This window comes from Eriocheir sinensis, chromosome 30 (genome assembly GCF_024679095.1).
Source record: "Eriocheir sinensis breed Jianghai 21 chromosome 30, ASM2467909v1, whole genome shotgun sequence".
Taxonomy (NCBI): domain Eukaryota; kingdom Metazoa; phylum Arthropoda; class Malacostraca; order Decapoda; family Varunidae; genus Eriocheir; species Eriocheir sinensis.
In genome coordinates this window covers 15,273,387-15,290,800 of record NC_066538.1, presented here as the reverse complement: position 1 = coordinate 15,290,800, position 17,414 = coordinate 15,273,387, and the positions used below count along the sequence as shown (strand labels likewise).

Here is a 17,414-nt window from a genome sequence, read left to right as displayed (position 1 = left end):
ACTTCTTACAAACACGAAACGTTCACTAAATCCTAAATCCTCTGCAAGCACTGACCTTTCCCTTCGCCAGCATCTCCTCGGCGGCGTACACCTTGCCCCCGCAGCGAGGACAACCTTCCCCTGGCTGGGCCTTCGGGGCCTTGTACGGTTTCACGTAGTCGTCCCTCCCGTAGCTGAAGACAAGGCCAGAGGTGGGGGGGGTGACGGTGGTGGTGGTTGTGACGGTGATGATGGTGGTGAGGCTTGTTGGGGTTGCTCTTTCTCTCATTCTATCTCCCTTTCTTTCTTCCTTTCTTTCTTTTTTTCATTCTCTCTCTTTCTTTCTTCCTTTCTTATATTCTCTCTCTCTCTCTCTCTCTCTCTCTCTCTCTCTCTCTCTCTCTCTCTCTCTCTCTCTCTCTCTCTCTCTCTCTCTCTCTCTCTCTCTCTTCCTTGGCCTCAGGTTATGTATCCATCTTCTTTTGTTGGCTTCCAGTGATGTCTTTTTCTTTCTTTTTATATTTCATTTCCATTTGTCATTTTTACTGATAGCTCTTTTTCTTTGTTTCTTCCCATATTTTTTTTTTCATTCCCAAGCGGTTGCAATGTGGATTTGTTGTGCATAGTGGTATATTCCGTGTGTGTGTGTGTGTGTGTGTGTGTGTGTGTGTGTGTGTGTTGACGTTTGTGCATGAGTGAGTATAGCTGTGGTGTGCGGTGCTGTGTGGTGAGAGGTATGGTGCTTCCTAACGTGTGTTGTATCACTGAGTTTGAGATGAGGCAGGAGAAGAGAGTATAGGAGAATAGAGGGGATGAAGTGACGGCGAATGAGGTGAGAGAAGATTGAAAAAAGAAGAGGAAAGGGAGAGAGATGAGGGAGGAGAGGCGAGTAGAAAAGTGGAACAGAGAAGCGTGGATAAAGTAAGAAGTCAGAATCAGGAAAACAGAGAAATTAGAGGCGACGAGATGAGAGAAAATTGAACAAAAAGAGGAAAGGGAGAGGGGGAGAGATGAGGGAGGAGAGCGAGTAGAAAAGAGGAAGGGGAAGAGGAAAGCTAGGACGAAATAAGAAGTCAGAATCAGGAAAACAGAGAAATTAGAGGCGAACGAGATGACAGAAAATTATAGAAAGAAGAGGAAAGAGAGAGATGAGGGAGAAGAGGCGAGTAGAAAAGAGAAAGGAGAACAGAAAAGCGTGGGTGAAAAGAGAAGTCAGAATCAGGAAAACAGAGAAATTAGAGGCGAACGAGATGACAGAAAATTGAATAAAGAAGAGGAAAGGAAGAGAAATGAGGGAAGAGAGGCGAGTGGAAAAGAGGAAAAAAGAAGCGTGGATAAAGTAAGAAGTCAGAATCGGAAAAAAAACAGAGAAATCAGAGGAAAACGAGATGACAGAAAATTGAAGGAAAAAGAGGAAAAGAAGAGAGATGAAGGAGGAGAGGCGAGTAGAAAAGAGAAAGGAGAACAGATAAGCGTGGACGAAAGGAGAAGTTAGAATCAGGAAAACAGAGAAACTAGAGGCGAACGAGGTAAGTGAAAATTGAGGAGGGGAGAGGAAAAGAAATTAATGAAGAGCGAGAGGGGTGGAAACGTGTGTCGTGTGTTATGGTGGAAGGATTCGAAGTGCTTAAGAAGGCAAGAGCGTTTGGTGAGCTGTGGTTGGTGTGCGGTGGTGTGTGGTGATGGTGGTAGCTTTGAGTGGCGTGTGGTTGAGAAATGTGGTGGTTATGGTGGTGGTGTTGATGTGGTGATCGGTATGGTGATTTTGGTTGAGGAGATGGTGTTTTGTGGTACTACTGTGTGTGTGTGCGTGTGTGTGTGTGTGTCAGATAGTAACTGGACCCTAAACTCTATGACCTTTGTCCTTTTTTTCATCTTCATTTTCTATCTCATGTCTATTTTCATTTCTTTTTTTGTCTTTTCATTGTCTTTCTCTACAGTCATTATATTCTCGTCTCCTGTACTGCATGACCTGTATGATTATGATGACTTCCAGCTGACCTGCACTCCAGTCTATGACCAATGTTTTTGTTGTTGTTGTTGTTGTATTATTATTGCTTTTATTATTCTTCCCTTTGCTCCTGTTCTCTGTCTTTTCACCTGTTAGAACTTACGTCAACACTGAATGGATAAAGCCGTCTGCAAGTGTGTGTATGTATGTATGTGTGTGTGTGTGTGTGTGTGTGTGTGTGAGAGAGAGAGAGAGAGAGAGAGAGAGAGAGAGAGAGAGAGAGAGAGAGAGAGAGAGAGAGAGAGAGAGAGAGAGAGAGAGAGAGAGAGAATGTATGTGTGTGTGGGTGTGTGAGTGAGAGAGATTTTGAATGTATGTGTGAGTGTGTGTGTGTGTGTGTGTGTGTGTGTGTGTGTGTGTGTGTGTGTGTGTGTGTGTGTGTGTGTGTGTGTGTGTGTGTGTTTGGCCACCATCATCCAGTTAGGGGTTGGTGCCGGTCGCTGTTGTCATCATCATCATCATCATCATCATCATCATCATCATCATCATCACCACCTCCTCCTCTCTCGCCTAGCCTTCCTGATCGTCGCGTCGTGAAGGTGGAAACATAACAGTGAGGCGCGGGAGGAGCTACTCTATCATGAGGGGCTCAGTGTGTGGGGGTGATAGAACAATGACAACCACAACAATGACAAGAAGACGGCCTGGCCTGCAACACAGTCAATTAATACTCGGCTCATTCCTTTAACAAGAATTCTGCTATTTTTTTATTATAATTATGGGCTTTAGGTCTCTCTTTATAGGTTTAGATCACTTTAATGCTGTACTACTATACTGTTCAATCAGAGGTTAGAGGGCGTTCTCCTGTTTAGAGGGTGAGTGGCGGCGGCGCCTCGCCGCCTGAAGCTGTTACCTTTCCACCTTCGTCTGGCCGTGGCCGGTGCTGCCGCCCGGGTCAGACTAAAGAGCTAAGCGGCGCCTCTCGGCTTTACAGGTCATGCACAGGAGGAGGTTTACTTTGTGTGGTGGTTTACTGTGTGTGGGTGTGTGGGAGTGTGGGTGTGCAGCGCGGCGGGGGGGGCGAGGGGAGGGGGCGCCTCCCCCCGCCACACTCAGCCTATCTCAATGAAGGAAAGAAACCCAAAAATAAATTTCATTGTGGCGTATATTTCCTATAAAAATATTCCAGAATTACATTAGGAACGTTGACTGCGCGTATAAAAATAGTTAGCACTATAAGCAAAATAATGAAAGCTTTAGCATAGCAAAAATAAACATAATAAGCGTAGTGGGTGACTTGAACCCTACGTGAGTGGCGCGTCAGGTGGCGGACACTGGCGTGGCCGACACGTGGCCGACGGGTGCTCAGGGAGGGATGGCTCCGCTCCCCTTGAGATCAGTGAGACTCGGTCGCCACCCACCAGGTTAGTGAGCGTAGCGAGAAGCAACTGAATCATGTGTCGTTCTCCCCGGGGGATTGGCGCCGCGTTCCCGTCTGGCGCCCCGGGGCCACGCAGCCGTGGCCGCGTGCCTCCGGGGGCCAGCGTGGGGCCGCCGCCACCACCCCCGCGGGAGTCGTTTCGAATATTGCGTCAACAGCGTAAACAGCGAGTTCGAAGCCATGAGCAGAGAGGTCAAGCGAGCAGCGTGAGGCGAGCGTGAGGCGTGATGCGTGAGGCGAAGTCTGGACGAGAGCTTGAGGCGAAGAGCGAGTGTCTGCCAATATTCTTCAATTTATTCAGGCTTCGAACTTTTGGACTCCTAATGGTTTAGTGTTTGTTAATTTTTATGTTGTTAATTTATCCTGTGGTGCACTGGAGTTGCCGTGGCGCTGGAGACAGTGACGGACAGTGACGAACAGTGACGTTGAGTGAGGCTCGAGAGAAAACAATGAATTTTGTGGATGGTCTCCATGGCGACGGCAGTCATCCGGCACTACCTATGATCCTCGGGCTAATGGATGAGCTCTACGCTTTGAGTTCATGACTGGATATTGAGGCGTAGGAGAGCGATTACTGCTTTCTGTGGGGAGGAAGGGGGAACACTCGTCAGTGACCTGAAGCTTCCTGGAGCTGCAGGATTGTACCACAGAGGGAAACTTCCCAACTGGTTATTATTAGAGGTTAGACAGGAAGGACAACACGTAGACTGGCTGTCGCGTGACCGCTGCAGGGGGGGAGCAACACCCCCCCGCCTGACTCCCCTACACCCCGTGGGGGCCCCGGCGAGGGGCCCCGCAGTGCCCTCACAGCTAACCAATTGAGAAGTTTCGCTTTGTAGTCATCAACACACCTACATGGCTACTGATTACAGGTGAGAAAGGCCCTCTATCCTCTGATTAAGAGGGAGTCAATTAATTAATGCCGAATCGGTAATTATAGTAAAGTAATGTTTATAACAGTGAAAATAAAAATGAGTAGCAGATAATAAAGGAAGGAGACACAGTAATGAACGTAAAATACACAGTAATGAAGTGTTTGCAGGTTAGGCTCGTTCAGAGTGAGTGTGGAACCACCGGCAAGAGTCACAAGGGACGCGGCCAAGCGTGTGAGTGTCACAGTGACAAGGGACGTGACTCAGGGACAGACATGACTGATGGGATGGGGCGCCGGTGTGGGGCAGCCCAGGGCGTGTCTGAGGGACGTCAGGGATTATGTGGAGCCCCAGGGAACCCTCAGCGTGGCGCCGTGACGCCCCTTGCTGGCTCCTGCACAGTGCTCTACAAGGAGGGAGGAAAGGAGGGACTCGGCGGGCCCACCGCACCCCCATACACCGCCCCGTCCCTGCACGTGTTGCCGCGGCTCACGAGAACGTGGCCGTGACTGTCAGCAGGAGGAGGAGGGTAAGGAGGGACGTGTGCTAGCCGGTGGCCAGCTGGTGACCCCAGTAGCTGGCCCTGTGACCTTGAAGTCCATCAGGAGACAACTACTGGGGTCACGCCGGCCATCGCCTGGCCCAGGAAAGGGCAGGAGGGAGTGAGGTAAGACTTACTCTTCGAATTGAGAGCCGGTGTCCATGCTGAGCCCGGCAGCGCCACCGCCGAAGCCATAGCCCTTGGGGCCAAACTTGCGGCCGTGGCACGTCTTGCAGTACAGCACATTCTCGTGGCAGTTGCTGTTGGTGGAGTCCAGCATCTTATTGCACATGCCTGTCGGGAGAGTGGAGGGGAGGGGAGTTAGCGCGGCCAGGGCGGCCAAAAGAGGGACACACGATACACGGACACATAGCCAGAGAAGAGTGGTGACTAGGAGTCCGCGGGGAGACCTCAGGCTGAGAAGCGGTTTTTGCCGCCGGAAAATTTAAGGACGAGGTAGTGACTTGTGGGGATCTGCATCTTTTAACGGGCACAGAGCTGAGCAGAGGGAGGGCGAGGCGTGCCTGCTTACGAGCTTCTTCGTTAAGCCTGGACAAAGATCTGCTCTAGAAGCCTCTCCCTCGTATTACAAAAGAGGGGACGGAAATGTGCAGCAGCGAGCACTTAAGGGGCACCGTTATCTTAAAGGAAGCATGATAGGTAACATCACCTATAAGTAAATGCAGCTGCCTAATGAATCCAGGCACTTGGACCTGTCAGTACTAGGACAGCTTTGAGTCCGGGGAAAAGTGATAGAAGACTCAGCACAGAAGTAAACATACTGTGTCAAGTCCTGCCAAAACAAGGATGTATTGGCAACAGAAAGCCATGTGGTCATTAGAGAGGGAAGCAATTGAATGGTATGAATACTGGGACCTTGTCAAGATTATATAGTCATTATTGTACAACCCTTGAAGCAGTTATAGCTAGGGCCGAGTGTGTAAGGAAGTGTCAGGGACAGGGTTGTGTGCATGGAAGAACGAGAGGCTTCCAAGACATCGTGAGTGTGTGTGTGTGTGTGTGTGTGTGTGTGTGTGTGTGTATGGAGGGGAGGGACGTGGAGTACAGTGTGTGCACAGTGTCGGGCGTGTGGTGTGTCAGGTCCAGGGGCGCCCCGGGGTACTCACTGCACTTGTAGCATTCCTTGTGGAAGGAGATGTCGCCCACCACCCGGGCCTCGGCGTGGTACACTGACTTGCCGCATTTTGGGCACTTGGGAGTGGGTGGTGCCTTGAATGGCATGGCTGTGGCGACTGTCCTGTGGAGAGAAAGAGACACTCAGGACACGGGAACAAGCTCGGCACACATGTATATACTACAATTACAACATCAAGACTACACTCAGCGTACAGGGAAACACTCAACACAGACTGTCACACCCAGCACCCCAAGACTACACTCGACAAACGGCGGCCATGGAGTAAATCCTCTACTTGACGAGCTAATTGGAGGAAATTTCAAGTTGTAAAATTTCCAAGGCTGCAATATCCGAAGGTATTCATAGGTACAGGAGACTATCGGTACAAGCAAATGATATTGTTTGGTCCAGTTATTGCTGTTTTATGAAATTAAATTTGTTTGAGTTCGTTTTATCAATTAATATTATTAAAGGAATCAGGTGAAAAATCTGTTCGGGGGTGTTGTTTAGTTCGATAAATCTGATGGTCGTTGAATGGGGGTTCCTAAAAAACTGCCCTTCCGTGCCAACACCCGCCTTGCCTCAACGAACTCCCTCGCCTCTGGGTTTCAACCTTTCCTTCCTGTCAAAAGTACACCTACATACAGATCGTGCCCAAGAAGGGTGGCCGCTCTATCCCTTCAAACTACAGCCCTATTGCCTTGCTTTCTTGTCTTTCTAAAGCTTTTGAAACAATCCTTAAAAGAGAAATGTCAGTCTTTACCCCACCCGGGGCTACACTCAGCACACAGGGACAGACTCAGCACACCAGCACCACATCCAACACACAGGGACACACTCAGTATACAGATCCAACACTCAGCAAAACATACAACATGCAGTGATGAACTCTTCGGACACGACCTCATGAGTATAATTGAATGCTATCCACGTTATCACATTACTGTTTCGCTGCTATTGTGAGATTGGCTTACAACAAACAACTATGACATTGCAACTTTATTTAATTAATAGTATCTTGTGTCAACACTGTCCGGCGGCGGAAATGGGGAAATACGAGCCTATCCGATACCGCAAAAGGTCAAAGTTCAACGTGCGTGTGTGTGTATGTGTGTTAGTGTTCTGTGTGTGTGTGTGTGTGTGTGTGTGAGAGAGAGAGAGAGAGAGAGAGAGAGAGAGAGAGAGAGAGAGAGAGAGAGAGAGAGAGAGAGAGAGAGAGAGAGAGAGAGAGAGAGACGGGATTGGGGCATCAGGGGGTAGCGGGGACAACCAGGGGGACGCATATAGGGGCGGGGCCGGTGGTGTCGTAAGCAGGAAAAGTTGTACTCGTCAGGGAAGGGGCGGTGAGGGTGTGGTGGCGTGATGGAGTAAAATTCGTAAACACTTCCTCCCCAAGCACACATATTTCACAAGGGTTTCGTGGGGGTTCGGGGCATTTCCCGGGGTAGTTTTGTGCTCCTGATGGTAGTTTGACCCTTCTTCTGTACCTTCCTGCGCCCAAACACGCATATTTGACAAGTGTTACGTACGGTTTGGGGCATATCCACAGGTAGTTTTATGATCCTGGTAGTAGTTTGACCCTTCTTCTGTACCTTCCTGCGCCCAAACACGCATATTGGACAAGGCTTTCGTACGGGTTTGGGGCATATCCAGAGGTAGTTTTATGATCCTGGTAGTAGTTTGACCCTTCTGCGCCCAAACACACATATTGGACAAGGCTTTCGTACGGGTTTGGGGCATATCCAGAGCTAGTTTTATGATCCTGGTAGTAGTTTGACCCTTCTGCGCCCAAGCACACATATTGGACAAGGCTTTCGTACGGTGTGAGGCATATCCAGAGGTAGTTTTATGATCCTGGTAGTAGTTTGACCCTTCTGCGCCCAAACACACATATTGGACAAGGCTTTCGTACGGGTTTGGGGCATATACAGAGATAGTTTCATGGTCCTGGTAGTAGTTTGACCTTTCCTCTGTACTATGAGCCTAAAGAAACACTCATGAGAACCGGGTTAATCTCTCTTTTGGCCTTTGGGTGGAAGAGAATGTTAGAGGCGGAAGCGTCTGAGAATGCCACCATAGCAGACATCACCTTGCTTGTCTTGGCTTAGAGAACTGCGGCCAGAGTGCATTAGTTTACATTGGCTTTGCTGATACTCCGGTGGGCTGGGTCGGGGCGTGTACGGGGCGTGGACGGGGGCGGAGAGCCTGGCTAGGGGCGGGGTGGGGCAGGGTAGGGCAGGGGAGGCAAGATGGTGCAGGGCTTGTGGCAGGGGTTGGGTCTGGCTATCCTCCAAAATCACAAGTAATTTCAGCCCCAGGAGCCACGTTCAAAAATAGCCGAGTCATTCCACCTCATGCCAGAATTTCACCTGTTCAGTGCCTCTCCTCTCTACCTGCTCCCCTTGGTGCTCCCCTTAAGTGCCCCGGTGACCCCCTGAGCCTTGAAGGGAGGTAAGGGGTGATGAGGAACGGGGGAGGAGAGAAGTAAGGGCGGTGAGGTATTGGAGAGAGGGGAGAGGAAGACCACGTGAGGGTTGAAGGTTGGTATGTTAGAGTTAAGATCTTGGCGCTGGGGAAGGGACGTGAAGGGATTAGGATGTGTGTGTGTGTGTGTGTGTGTGTGTGTGTGTGTGTGTGTGTGTGTGAGAGAGAGAGAGAGAGAGAGAGAGAGAGAGAGAGAGAGAGAGAGAGAGAGAGAGAGAGAGAGAGAGAGAGAGAGAGAGAGAGAGAGAGAGAGAGAGAGAGAGAGAGAGAGAGAGAGAGAGTCGTGTGTGTGTGTGTGTGTGTGTGTGTGTGTGTGTGTGTGTGTGTGTGTGTGTGTGTGTGTGTGTGTGTGTGTGTGTGTGTGTGTGTGTGTGTGTGTGTGTGTGTGTGTGTGTGTGAGTGAGAGAGAGAGAGAGAGAGAGAGAGAGAGAGAGAGAGAGAGAGAGAGAGAGAGAGAGAGAGAGAGAGAGAGAGAGAGAGAGAGAGAGAGAGAGAACACAAACCAAGATATATAATTAACATCCTGTCCACAACAATGAATTTACGCTACACAAACAAGAACACAAACTCTAAAAACAATGAACTGTTCTCGTGTTTGCCCAAAATCTGAGTCCACCTCCTAACCTAACCTTCCCTTTCTCTACCTTCCTTTTGCCCAACCTTCCGTTCACACTATCACGCCTAACCTTCCCCCCTGTCCTCCCTCACTCTACCTTACTTCCTCTACCTACCTCCCTTTGCCCGCCTCGTACCTTTCCTCACTTCCTTCCTCTTCTCCTACTCTTCTTTAACTAGTCTGTCCCCTCACCTTTCCTTTAGTTCACCTTGATTTTCCACTAACTCTCCCTTATTCACTTTCTCCTGCCTCATCTGTACTTCACCTCCCCTCATTTTCCAATCTGTCACCTTCCCTTACCTTTCATTGAGCCGCCTTTTACCTCACTTTCATCTTCTCAGTTTCACCTTTTTTGCCTCCCTTCACGTCCCATCCCCTATCTTCCCTCTCTTCTCCATCCTTTGCTTCACCTACACTCATACCTTCCACCTATCTACTCTCTTCTCAGCACTCCCAATATCTCTCACTTGCATCCTCCCGATTTCACTCTTCTTCACTTCACGTTCCTTATCTTCCCTTTCTACACGCATACCTTCCATCGCCTCTCTCCTCACCTTTAGTAGCACTCCCAACACTTAAGATTCGATAAAACCACCGCGGAGCACTCCCAACACAACCTTCCCTTAGCCACGCTAGCTGTATACTGACTATGGCCTAGGTGTGTCGGGGGTTATAAACTGAAGGCAAACCCACGGGCAAGCATAGACCCCTCCCACATCCCATAGGTAGCCCAAAATAACCCCCTCGTCATGTACCTATTTAAAGACACCATTCCTGAAGTCACCCAGGCCGTAACACTCCCCCGTATTCCTCCCGTACTCAGTTACACACCCATGTCCCTCATCCATATATACAAAGACGTCCCTCTCTCTGTCACCGAAGTTTAGTTATAGGAGGTAAAGGGGAGGGGGGGGGCGTCGAGTGAGTGTGGTGAAGTATTATGAATGGGGAAAGAAGAAGGAAGGGTCGAAGTTTATGAATACCTCCTATCGTCCAGCTAAGAAAAGGGAAGAAGAAGAAAAGAGTGAAGTTGATGAATGCCTCCTTTCGCCCATATTATACTAAACAAGAGGTTACTTCCATAGGGCTAAAAAGGGAAGAGAAGTAGAGTCAGTATTTAGAATCAGTGCTGGCAAATAAGAAAGCTGTTTGTTTATATTTTTTCCGCGTTGCACGTCTCCCGTTGATTAAAAAATGAAAAGGTCAGAAGGAAAGATGAGATTGATGGCAGGTTCTAGTTTCCCGGGTTATCTGTTCTCCAAAAACTGTGAGTGTGAGATCAAAGAGTTGTGTGCGAGGAAAAGTGAAAACAGTTAAATTTGAACCCGCATTGTGTTACAAATTCCTAGTGGCGTGCCAGGCGGTCCATCAGCCAGCCAAATAGCTAAGCAAGACAGCAAACCCGCCAACCAGCAAGTCACCCAACCATTCATCGGCTTCAAGGCTATAAAGGACGTTAGCTTTGCGAGCCAGCCAGCCACTCAGCCAGCCGGCCAGCCAGTCCACCGGTATTGCCTGCCAAGGAGCCGGTCAGCCAGCCGACACTCCAAGGTTAAAATAGAACATTAGCTTTGAGAAACGAGTTGGCAAATTGACTGTGAAACTATGAATGAAAAGGTTCTTGGGATGCGGCTTCTCTGTGACCTTGATGCCTTACTGCTCTTAAGGCGTAGTGGGGTTTTCAAGGCTGTTTGCTGCTCGCGGCCGGCGGTTTCTTGGTATGTTAAGAAACCGCTTGGGCTCTTAGCGTATCTCCCTTTGCGGCCTTAGTGTCCCTGTTTGTTGGGTTTAGTAAAAGAGAGTATCACATTGTCTCTCTCTCTCTCTCTCTCTCTCTCTCTCTCTCTCTCTCTCTTCATTCTTCCGGGCGGACACCTTCCCTGTCGTAACATCCGCAGCTGTGGTAAATTATCCTCGCCTCGGGATGGCAAACTCTGCACCTCAAAGGACACAGGCGTGCAATGATACACCTGAGCTGCTTGGACAGGTGTTGCTGAGTGGAGGATCGGATGTGTGTGTCTGGAGCAGGGGCGTGAAGGTCTTTTGGTGCCTCCGGAGTTTGGGGAGCGGCTGAGACAATATAATTTTGGTATCGTGTCCTGGGCTGTGTGAGTTGCGTGTCCCATCAACGACAGAGGCAGCGCATGGCATTCTTGTGTTGCCCAGGCAGTGACCTCGAAGACCAATGCCCGCAGACTGGCCTTTGATTGCCCTGACACCCGCAGGCAACAGGTCATGTCCATCATGCCAGGGTGTGGCGGCTCACCTCTTGGCCCTCACTGGCATGTGCTAGGACACACACACACACACACACACACACACACACACACACACACACACACACACACACACACACACACACACACACACACACACACACACACACACAACGTCAGCTACTTACACCACCAGCGCTTTGATTATCTCGAATTTTCAAGTGTGTTGGAAATGAATCCTTGTTAGTGTGTAGGTGTGTTCGTGTGTACGTGTGTCCAGGACTACACGGGTGAACAGGTGTGTGCGTGAGTGAGTGTGGTCAGGTAAGTGTGCCTGTAAGCAGACTTGCATGCACGCGTGCCGGCGGCCGGGTGCGTGGCGGGCGGGGAGCCGGTGTGGCGGTGGACGTGTCCGGGCAAGCGTTGGAATCACTCACACCGGCGGACGGTTTTCAGAAACTTTTATCTCCTTTAGAAACGACAACAAGAGTGGCGCGGCACTGACTTGTCCGCCCCGCGGGGCCGTGCTCGTGTGTCGCTTGGCTGCCGGGCCTACCGGAGCGGCGGTATCCGGAGGTATTATCCTGTGGGCGCGGGCGGCCAGGCCAAGGCGGCAGGCGTCGGGGAGGCGGGCGGCGTGCCCTGGTCTCAGCCTCGGAGCACTGTGTGGGCACAGCCGGGTTTCCTTGAGCACAGTCCGCGGACACAACACTGTGTGAAGCACTAAGTCCAGCGAGGCGCGGTGTCCTACCTTCACACGGGCTACACGGGCCGGGAGCTGCTCTCTCCTCCTCTGGTGGACACTGCCTCTCGACTCCTCGCCTTATTACGATTGAGGACGAAGTGAGCGCTGCACCACATTTTCTTGGGTGACGCCGCCGCCGCCCGCGCTCGAAATATCCCCGTGCACACGGCACCTTGCCCTCGGCGGGCGGGCCGTGTGCAAGCCTCGAGGACGGGGCGAGCCGTGGGCGACGAACCCCGCCCGCCCCCCGCCCCGCCCTCGCCAGGCCAGACCGCCCCACCAACGCCGCGATCGTTTGCTGCGGCTAATATTATGGACCATGTCATGTCGCGGGGGTTGTTATTGTGCCTCTGTTCCCGCCCCGCCCCGCCCCGCGCCGCCCCGCCACCCAGGGCGATGAGGCTGCCCCGAGATGACCCGCCACTGGAAGCTGTCACCGCTGCTCCTGCTGTCAAGAAAACACATAAACACGGCCACACCACTCCCTCCACATACAATCATACACACATACATACATACGTACATATGCATACACCCCACACATACACACACGAGGGTCTGGGTGCAAATAATCAGCGTCTAATGGAGTGCCCCCTCGGCCCCCTCCCCAGGACATCGCCAAAGTTGCGTCACCCCAATACATTACCTCATGACCCGCTCCACACCCTCCTCCTCCTCCTCCTCTCTATACAATCTCCACCTTTCATTGAGTTTCCATTTCCTTTCCTCATATTATTATTATTATTATTATTATTATTATTATTATTATTATTATTATTATTATAATTATTATTATTATTATTATTATTATTATTATTATTATTATTATTATTATTATTATTATTATTATTATTATTATTATTATTATTATTGTAGTAGTAGTAGTAGTAGTAGTAGTAGTAGTAGTAGTAGTAGTAGTAGTAGTAGTAGTAGTAGTGATGTTGTTGTTGTTGTTGTTGTTGTTAGCATTATTACAGTCATCATTAATACTATTATTATTAGGCAGTTATTACTGTTACACATTTTTTTTCTCTAATAATTAATATTGCTATGATTATTTTGATAAGTGTTTCTCATCTTTATATAAACATCGTTATTGACACGGGGATGTTATTATCGTTTCCAGAGCAATATCATTCTGTTGATGATAAAGGCAAGTAAAGCCTTACTGGGAGCACACGCTGCATGTAGCTGCGCGTGGCGGCGGTACTCATCTCCGCCCCGTCGGCCCTTCAAGCCTGTGGTGGGAGGGAACGCTTCAACCCGACACAGGGCAGGCGTGACGTCCGAGTTCCAACAGTTTACCCTCCTCAGGTTTTCCCAGGTGCCCATCTATCGGCCATCCCGAAGCGAAAGAGGAACAAATGGATGGGCTGCTCGCTGACCGCCCAGTCCGAGCCGCAGATTCGTAATCAGGGACGCTAACCACTGTACCGAGGAGATGCTTGAAATTGATTGATGATTATAACAGTAACAGCAGTAATAATGAGTATGATAATAATGACTACGAGAGAGAGGGAGAAAGGTTGGCGGTGATGATGTTGCATATATGCTAATCCCGCCAGCCACTCCCAAAGTGACTTTCTAAAATGGAAAGACTATAGTTAGTTAGTTACTTAGTAGTAGAAGAAGAAGTAGTAGTAGTAGTAGTAGTAGTAGTAGTAGTAGTAGTAGTAGTAGTAGTAGTAGTAGTAGCAGTAGTAGTAGTAGTAGTAGTAGTAGTAGTAGTAGTAGTCCATTTACGATATTTCACGTACACGACCGACCTATTTTCTTGCCCGTTTTTCGGTATCCGATTCCCGTGACTCACGTCTACGATCATCTGACCGATCATCTGAGCGCACCCAAGAGCACCCCAACGGCCGCACTGTAATCAACCTCTTCGGCTGATTTTTGGTACTACATGTAAACACACACAGGCACCTCGCGGGGGGAGGCGGGGGGGTATGTTGGGAGGCGAAATTGTTCTCATTTCCAGGGTGTTCAGGTGAGCACATCGTCTTCCCCTTCGCCTGCATCATGGACCAGTCCTGTGTTTTACATTCATATTAGGAAATGATTTTTTAATTACAAGAAAATGTATTCGATCAAACATGTACCAGTCACAAATTATAAGAACATTTATTCAAGCAAAGCTCGATAATCCATATTTGATCAAATATATCTTCCCACCGTTCAGAAATCAGTTACTACAATAATCTTCCCAAATTTCATGCACTGTAGGGAGCACCCGACCGGGCGAGCAGCCCCGGCAAACTGCACATGGAAAAATTGATGATTTAAGCCCCCAGCACACGTTAGCCTAACATAATATAACTTCACACATTAGCCTAACAATATTGTTCGACTAAAGTGTGGGGGGTATTCTTCAAGGCTGCACATGCAGTGATTGATTGATTAACAAACACTGGTATAGCTGCCTAAATCATGTGAGCAACATGGTTGGCATCCCTGGCGCAGGACTGTTCGCCTCCGGGGCCAGGGATGCCAACAGTATTACTCACATGATGTACGCAACAGTATCAATGCATTCATCACTCGATCAATCACTATATGTACCATTATACGTGAAAAAAATATATAATCACATCAGTGTATGCAAAAAGCTTTAATTATTAGGTTTTTCATATCCAGATTGTTGCCAGAGCAACCAACCTGACCCAGCGGCGGACGGAGTCCCTGTGCGAGTGTTCAGTGTCTGCTCTTGGTACATATTACCCTTGAAAGCTTACGCGTGTGTCATTGTGTTCAGTCAGTGATGGCCTCTAAGCGTCCCGCGAGTGTGAGTGTATCCGATGCTAAGCTTAAACGGGCTCGGTAAAGCCTGAGCCAAAGCTAAACATTGTGAACCGGCATGAGGGAGTGGGCTGGGGAGGGGGACAGCTCCATTGCGCGTGTTCCAGCCTGGCCCAGCCCGGTGTCAACTGTGATCAAAATTATCCCAGACGTGAAACAAGCAGCTGAAGCCACCGCCAGCTTGATGGCCAAAACCACCACCAAATCTCGAGAGACTATTATGGAAGAAGTGGAGCGTCTTTCGAAGTTGTTCATTGACGACGAGACTATTGCCTGACTCAGCCATGAAGTCCGTTTGGGCGGGCCCGCACGGGGCATTTCCTCCCTACAGCTCTGCCAAACCTACCCTTGTAGGTGGAAATATAGTCTTTAATAGCCTTTTCTTCTTAAAATATTTACTCACATTGTAAGTTCTTTCCCTCGACTGTGGAGCACACGAGAACAAGTCGGAGTGGCTGTCATCGCGGGCGGAGGTGGGGAAGGAAGTGGCATGGCGTCTTGACCATCGGAGAGTAACGTTGTCGTGCGTTATGGAATCTGTACAATTCATTCCTATTTTCCTAAATCGTGACACATTCATAGCACTAAATAGTCTTATTTAATACAGGTATACAGAATATTTATTACACAATTTCAAATAGTAGGCTAAATAGTTAATGTACGAGAGTTATGTATCAAGGGTGAGGGTCAGCGTCAGCGCTGGAGAGCGGCGCGGCCCCACCCAAACGGACTTCATATTTGTGCAAGACTATAGGTGCCGCCTGGCTCTGTCCACTGCCCTAGTCAAGACAAAGCCCTTTTAATTATGGAGGACCTGAAAAAGAAGGGGTGGAAATGAAGTAAGGGGCAACGTTCAGTGCCTACAAAGGCTGGTTCGAACATCGTGGTGCCCAGGATAATGTTAAAATGACTGGGGAGGCGGGCATTTCTGATGTGCTGCCCGCCGCTGAAACTTTGAAGACACTGCTTGCGCGGCGGTCGGACTGAAGAAGGAGTATACAGGGCAAAACAAATGATTAACTGTGATGGGACTGGCTTATATTTTAAGAAAAGTCATCTGAAACCTTCATTGTCAGGGAGGAAAAGACTGCACCCGGGATCAAGGCCTGAAAGGATCGGCAACTCTTTGTCCGGGTGGTGACGCAGCAGGCGAGCTGAGCTGAAGCTAAGCTGTGTCCTGGAAGGAAGTGAGCAATAAAACACTGAATGGCGACTGGAGGAAGTTGTGGCCTGAATTCAGTATTGAGCATGACATTCCTGGCTTCGACGACGTCAGTGAAGTCAGTAAAGACATCGTAAGATTCACATTTGTCTGATTTCAAAGAGGTGGACGAGTCTGATGTTCGGGAGTTGTCAGACAGCCATGAAGCCTCACCAGCGAGGAACTCATGAAAAGTAAACAAGAACGGGCTCGTAATGAGGAGGCAGAGGAGAGAGAAGAGGCACCCAAACGCGGCCTAGACCTGAAGACATTGCAGAGGCTGATTTTGTGTATTGAAAGTTATGTTGAGGAGATTTTTGAGCGATACCCAAACCCGGCTAGGAGTGGAACCTGGGAACATGAAACGAAAGAGGATGTGAAGATCAACCGTGAGACTTAAAAAAAAAAAGGCTGGCCAGGCAGACGACGATGTTATCCTTCAAGCCTTCCTTCTCTGCTGGCCACCTTTACGGGCCCCTCTACCTCTGCTGACTCCTCCACAGGTGCTGGCCCATCCTCCCTTGCTGGTCTACCCACCTTTGACACCTGTGATGAATGGGCACTCTGAGGCCTTCACTGTCCCTTAGTCTCTAATCTCGGGGACTCAGCGATTTCATACAGCACAAAAAAGGTACAGTACTAAAACGTCACTTTTATTAACTTTCTATGACTATTACAATATGTTTTCACTGTACAGATTGTTTCCTTTGTCTGAAACAGTACTATTCGTGGCCCAGGGTATGGTGGGTACAGTGCTGCCCCCTACAAAAAAAAAAAAAAGCTTTGAAAGTCCCCCGCTGCTCCCTCGAAGTCAATAAGGAAAAAGGAATGAGAATGCTCGAGCACAATCAGGACGGTGTGCTCAGACGCTTCCGCCTCTCGCATCAACTACTTCCAGAGGCCAAAAATAAGATCAGTCGGGTCCTAACGAGTGTTCTTTTAGGTTTATGGCACAGAAAAAGACTCACATAAACTACTTCCAGAGGCCAAAAATCAGATCAATCCGGTCCTAACGAGTGTTCTTTTAGGTTTATGGCACAGAAGAAGAGTCAAACTACCACCGGGGTCATAAAACTATCCGAGGAAATGCTAAAAAACCCTACGGAAGCCTTGTCAGCTATGTGAACTGGGGCACTGAGATGTTTGATTAAGTGTGTCCCTCTGAGTTGCTCCACCCCCGAGTGAGGACCTGAGGCTCGTATTCTTAAACATTTCCGCACCCAAGCGCACACATTTGACAAAGCTTTCGTAGAGGCTGTGGGTACTTCTATTGGCAGTTTTACGAGCCTAGTGATAGTTTGTCCCCCCTTCTGTGCCATGAACCTAAAAGAACACTCATGAGAACCCGTTTAATCTCCTTTTCGGCCTTTGGAAATAGTTGACGTGAGAGTGGAAGGGTCTGAGAATACTAATCTGAGTCACTCTATGAATTGT

General features: G+C 49.1%; 1 protein-coding gene across 10 annotated transcripts in view; it reads right to left on the bottom strand.

Moving 5' to 3' along the window:
* The window catches only part of LOC127005625 (muscle LIM protein Mlp84B-like), a 50,213-nt gene extending 38,059 nt beyond the window's left edge, over positions 1-12,154 (bottom strand). For 8 of the 10 annotated variants that reach the window (XM_050874606.1, XM_050874610.1, XM_050874611.1 and 5 more), the window contains exons 1-4: positions 11,990-12,154; positions 5,912-6,042; positions 4,922-5,078; positions 56-173 (exon numbers count right to left, since the gene is read on the bottom strand). In XM_050874606.1, coding sequence (XP_050730563.1) covers positions 56-173; positions 4,922-5,078; positions 5,912-6,026 — 390 coding nt within the window. In that variant the 5' untranslated portion in view covers positions 6,027-6,042; positions 11,990-12,154. Of the gene's footprint in view, positions 1-55; positions 174-4,921; positions 5,079-5,911; positions 6,043-9,576; positions 9,722-11,794; positions 11,956-11,989 lie in introns of those variants that run through there. The other 2 variants (XM_050874608.1, XM_050874607.1) reach the window with 2 other exon arrangements.
* Between the last annotated feature and the right edge of the window lie 5,260 nt (positions 12,155-17,414).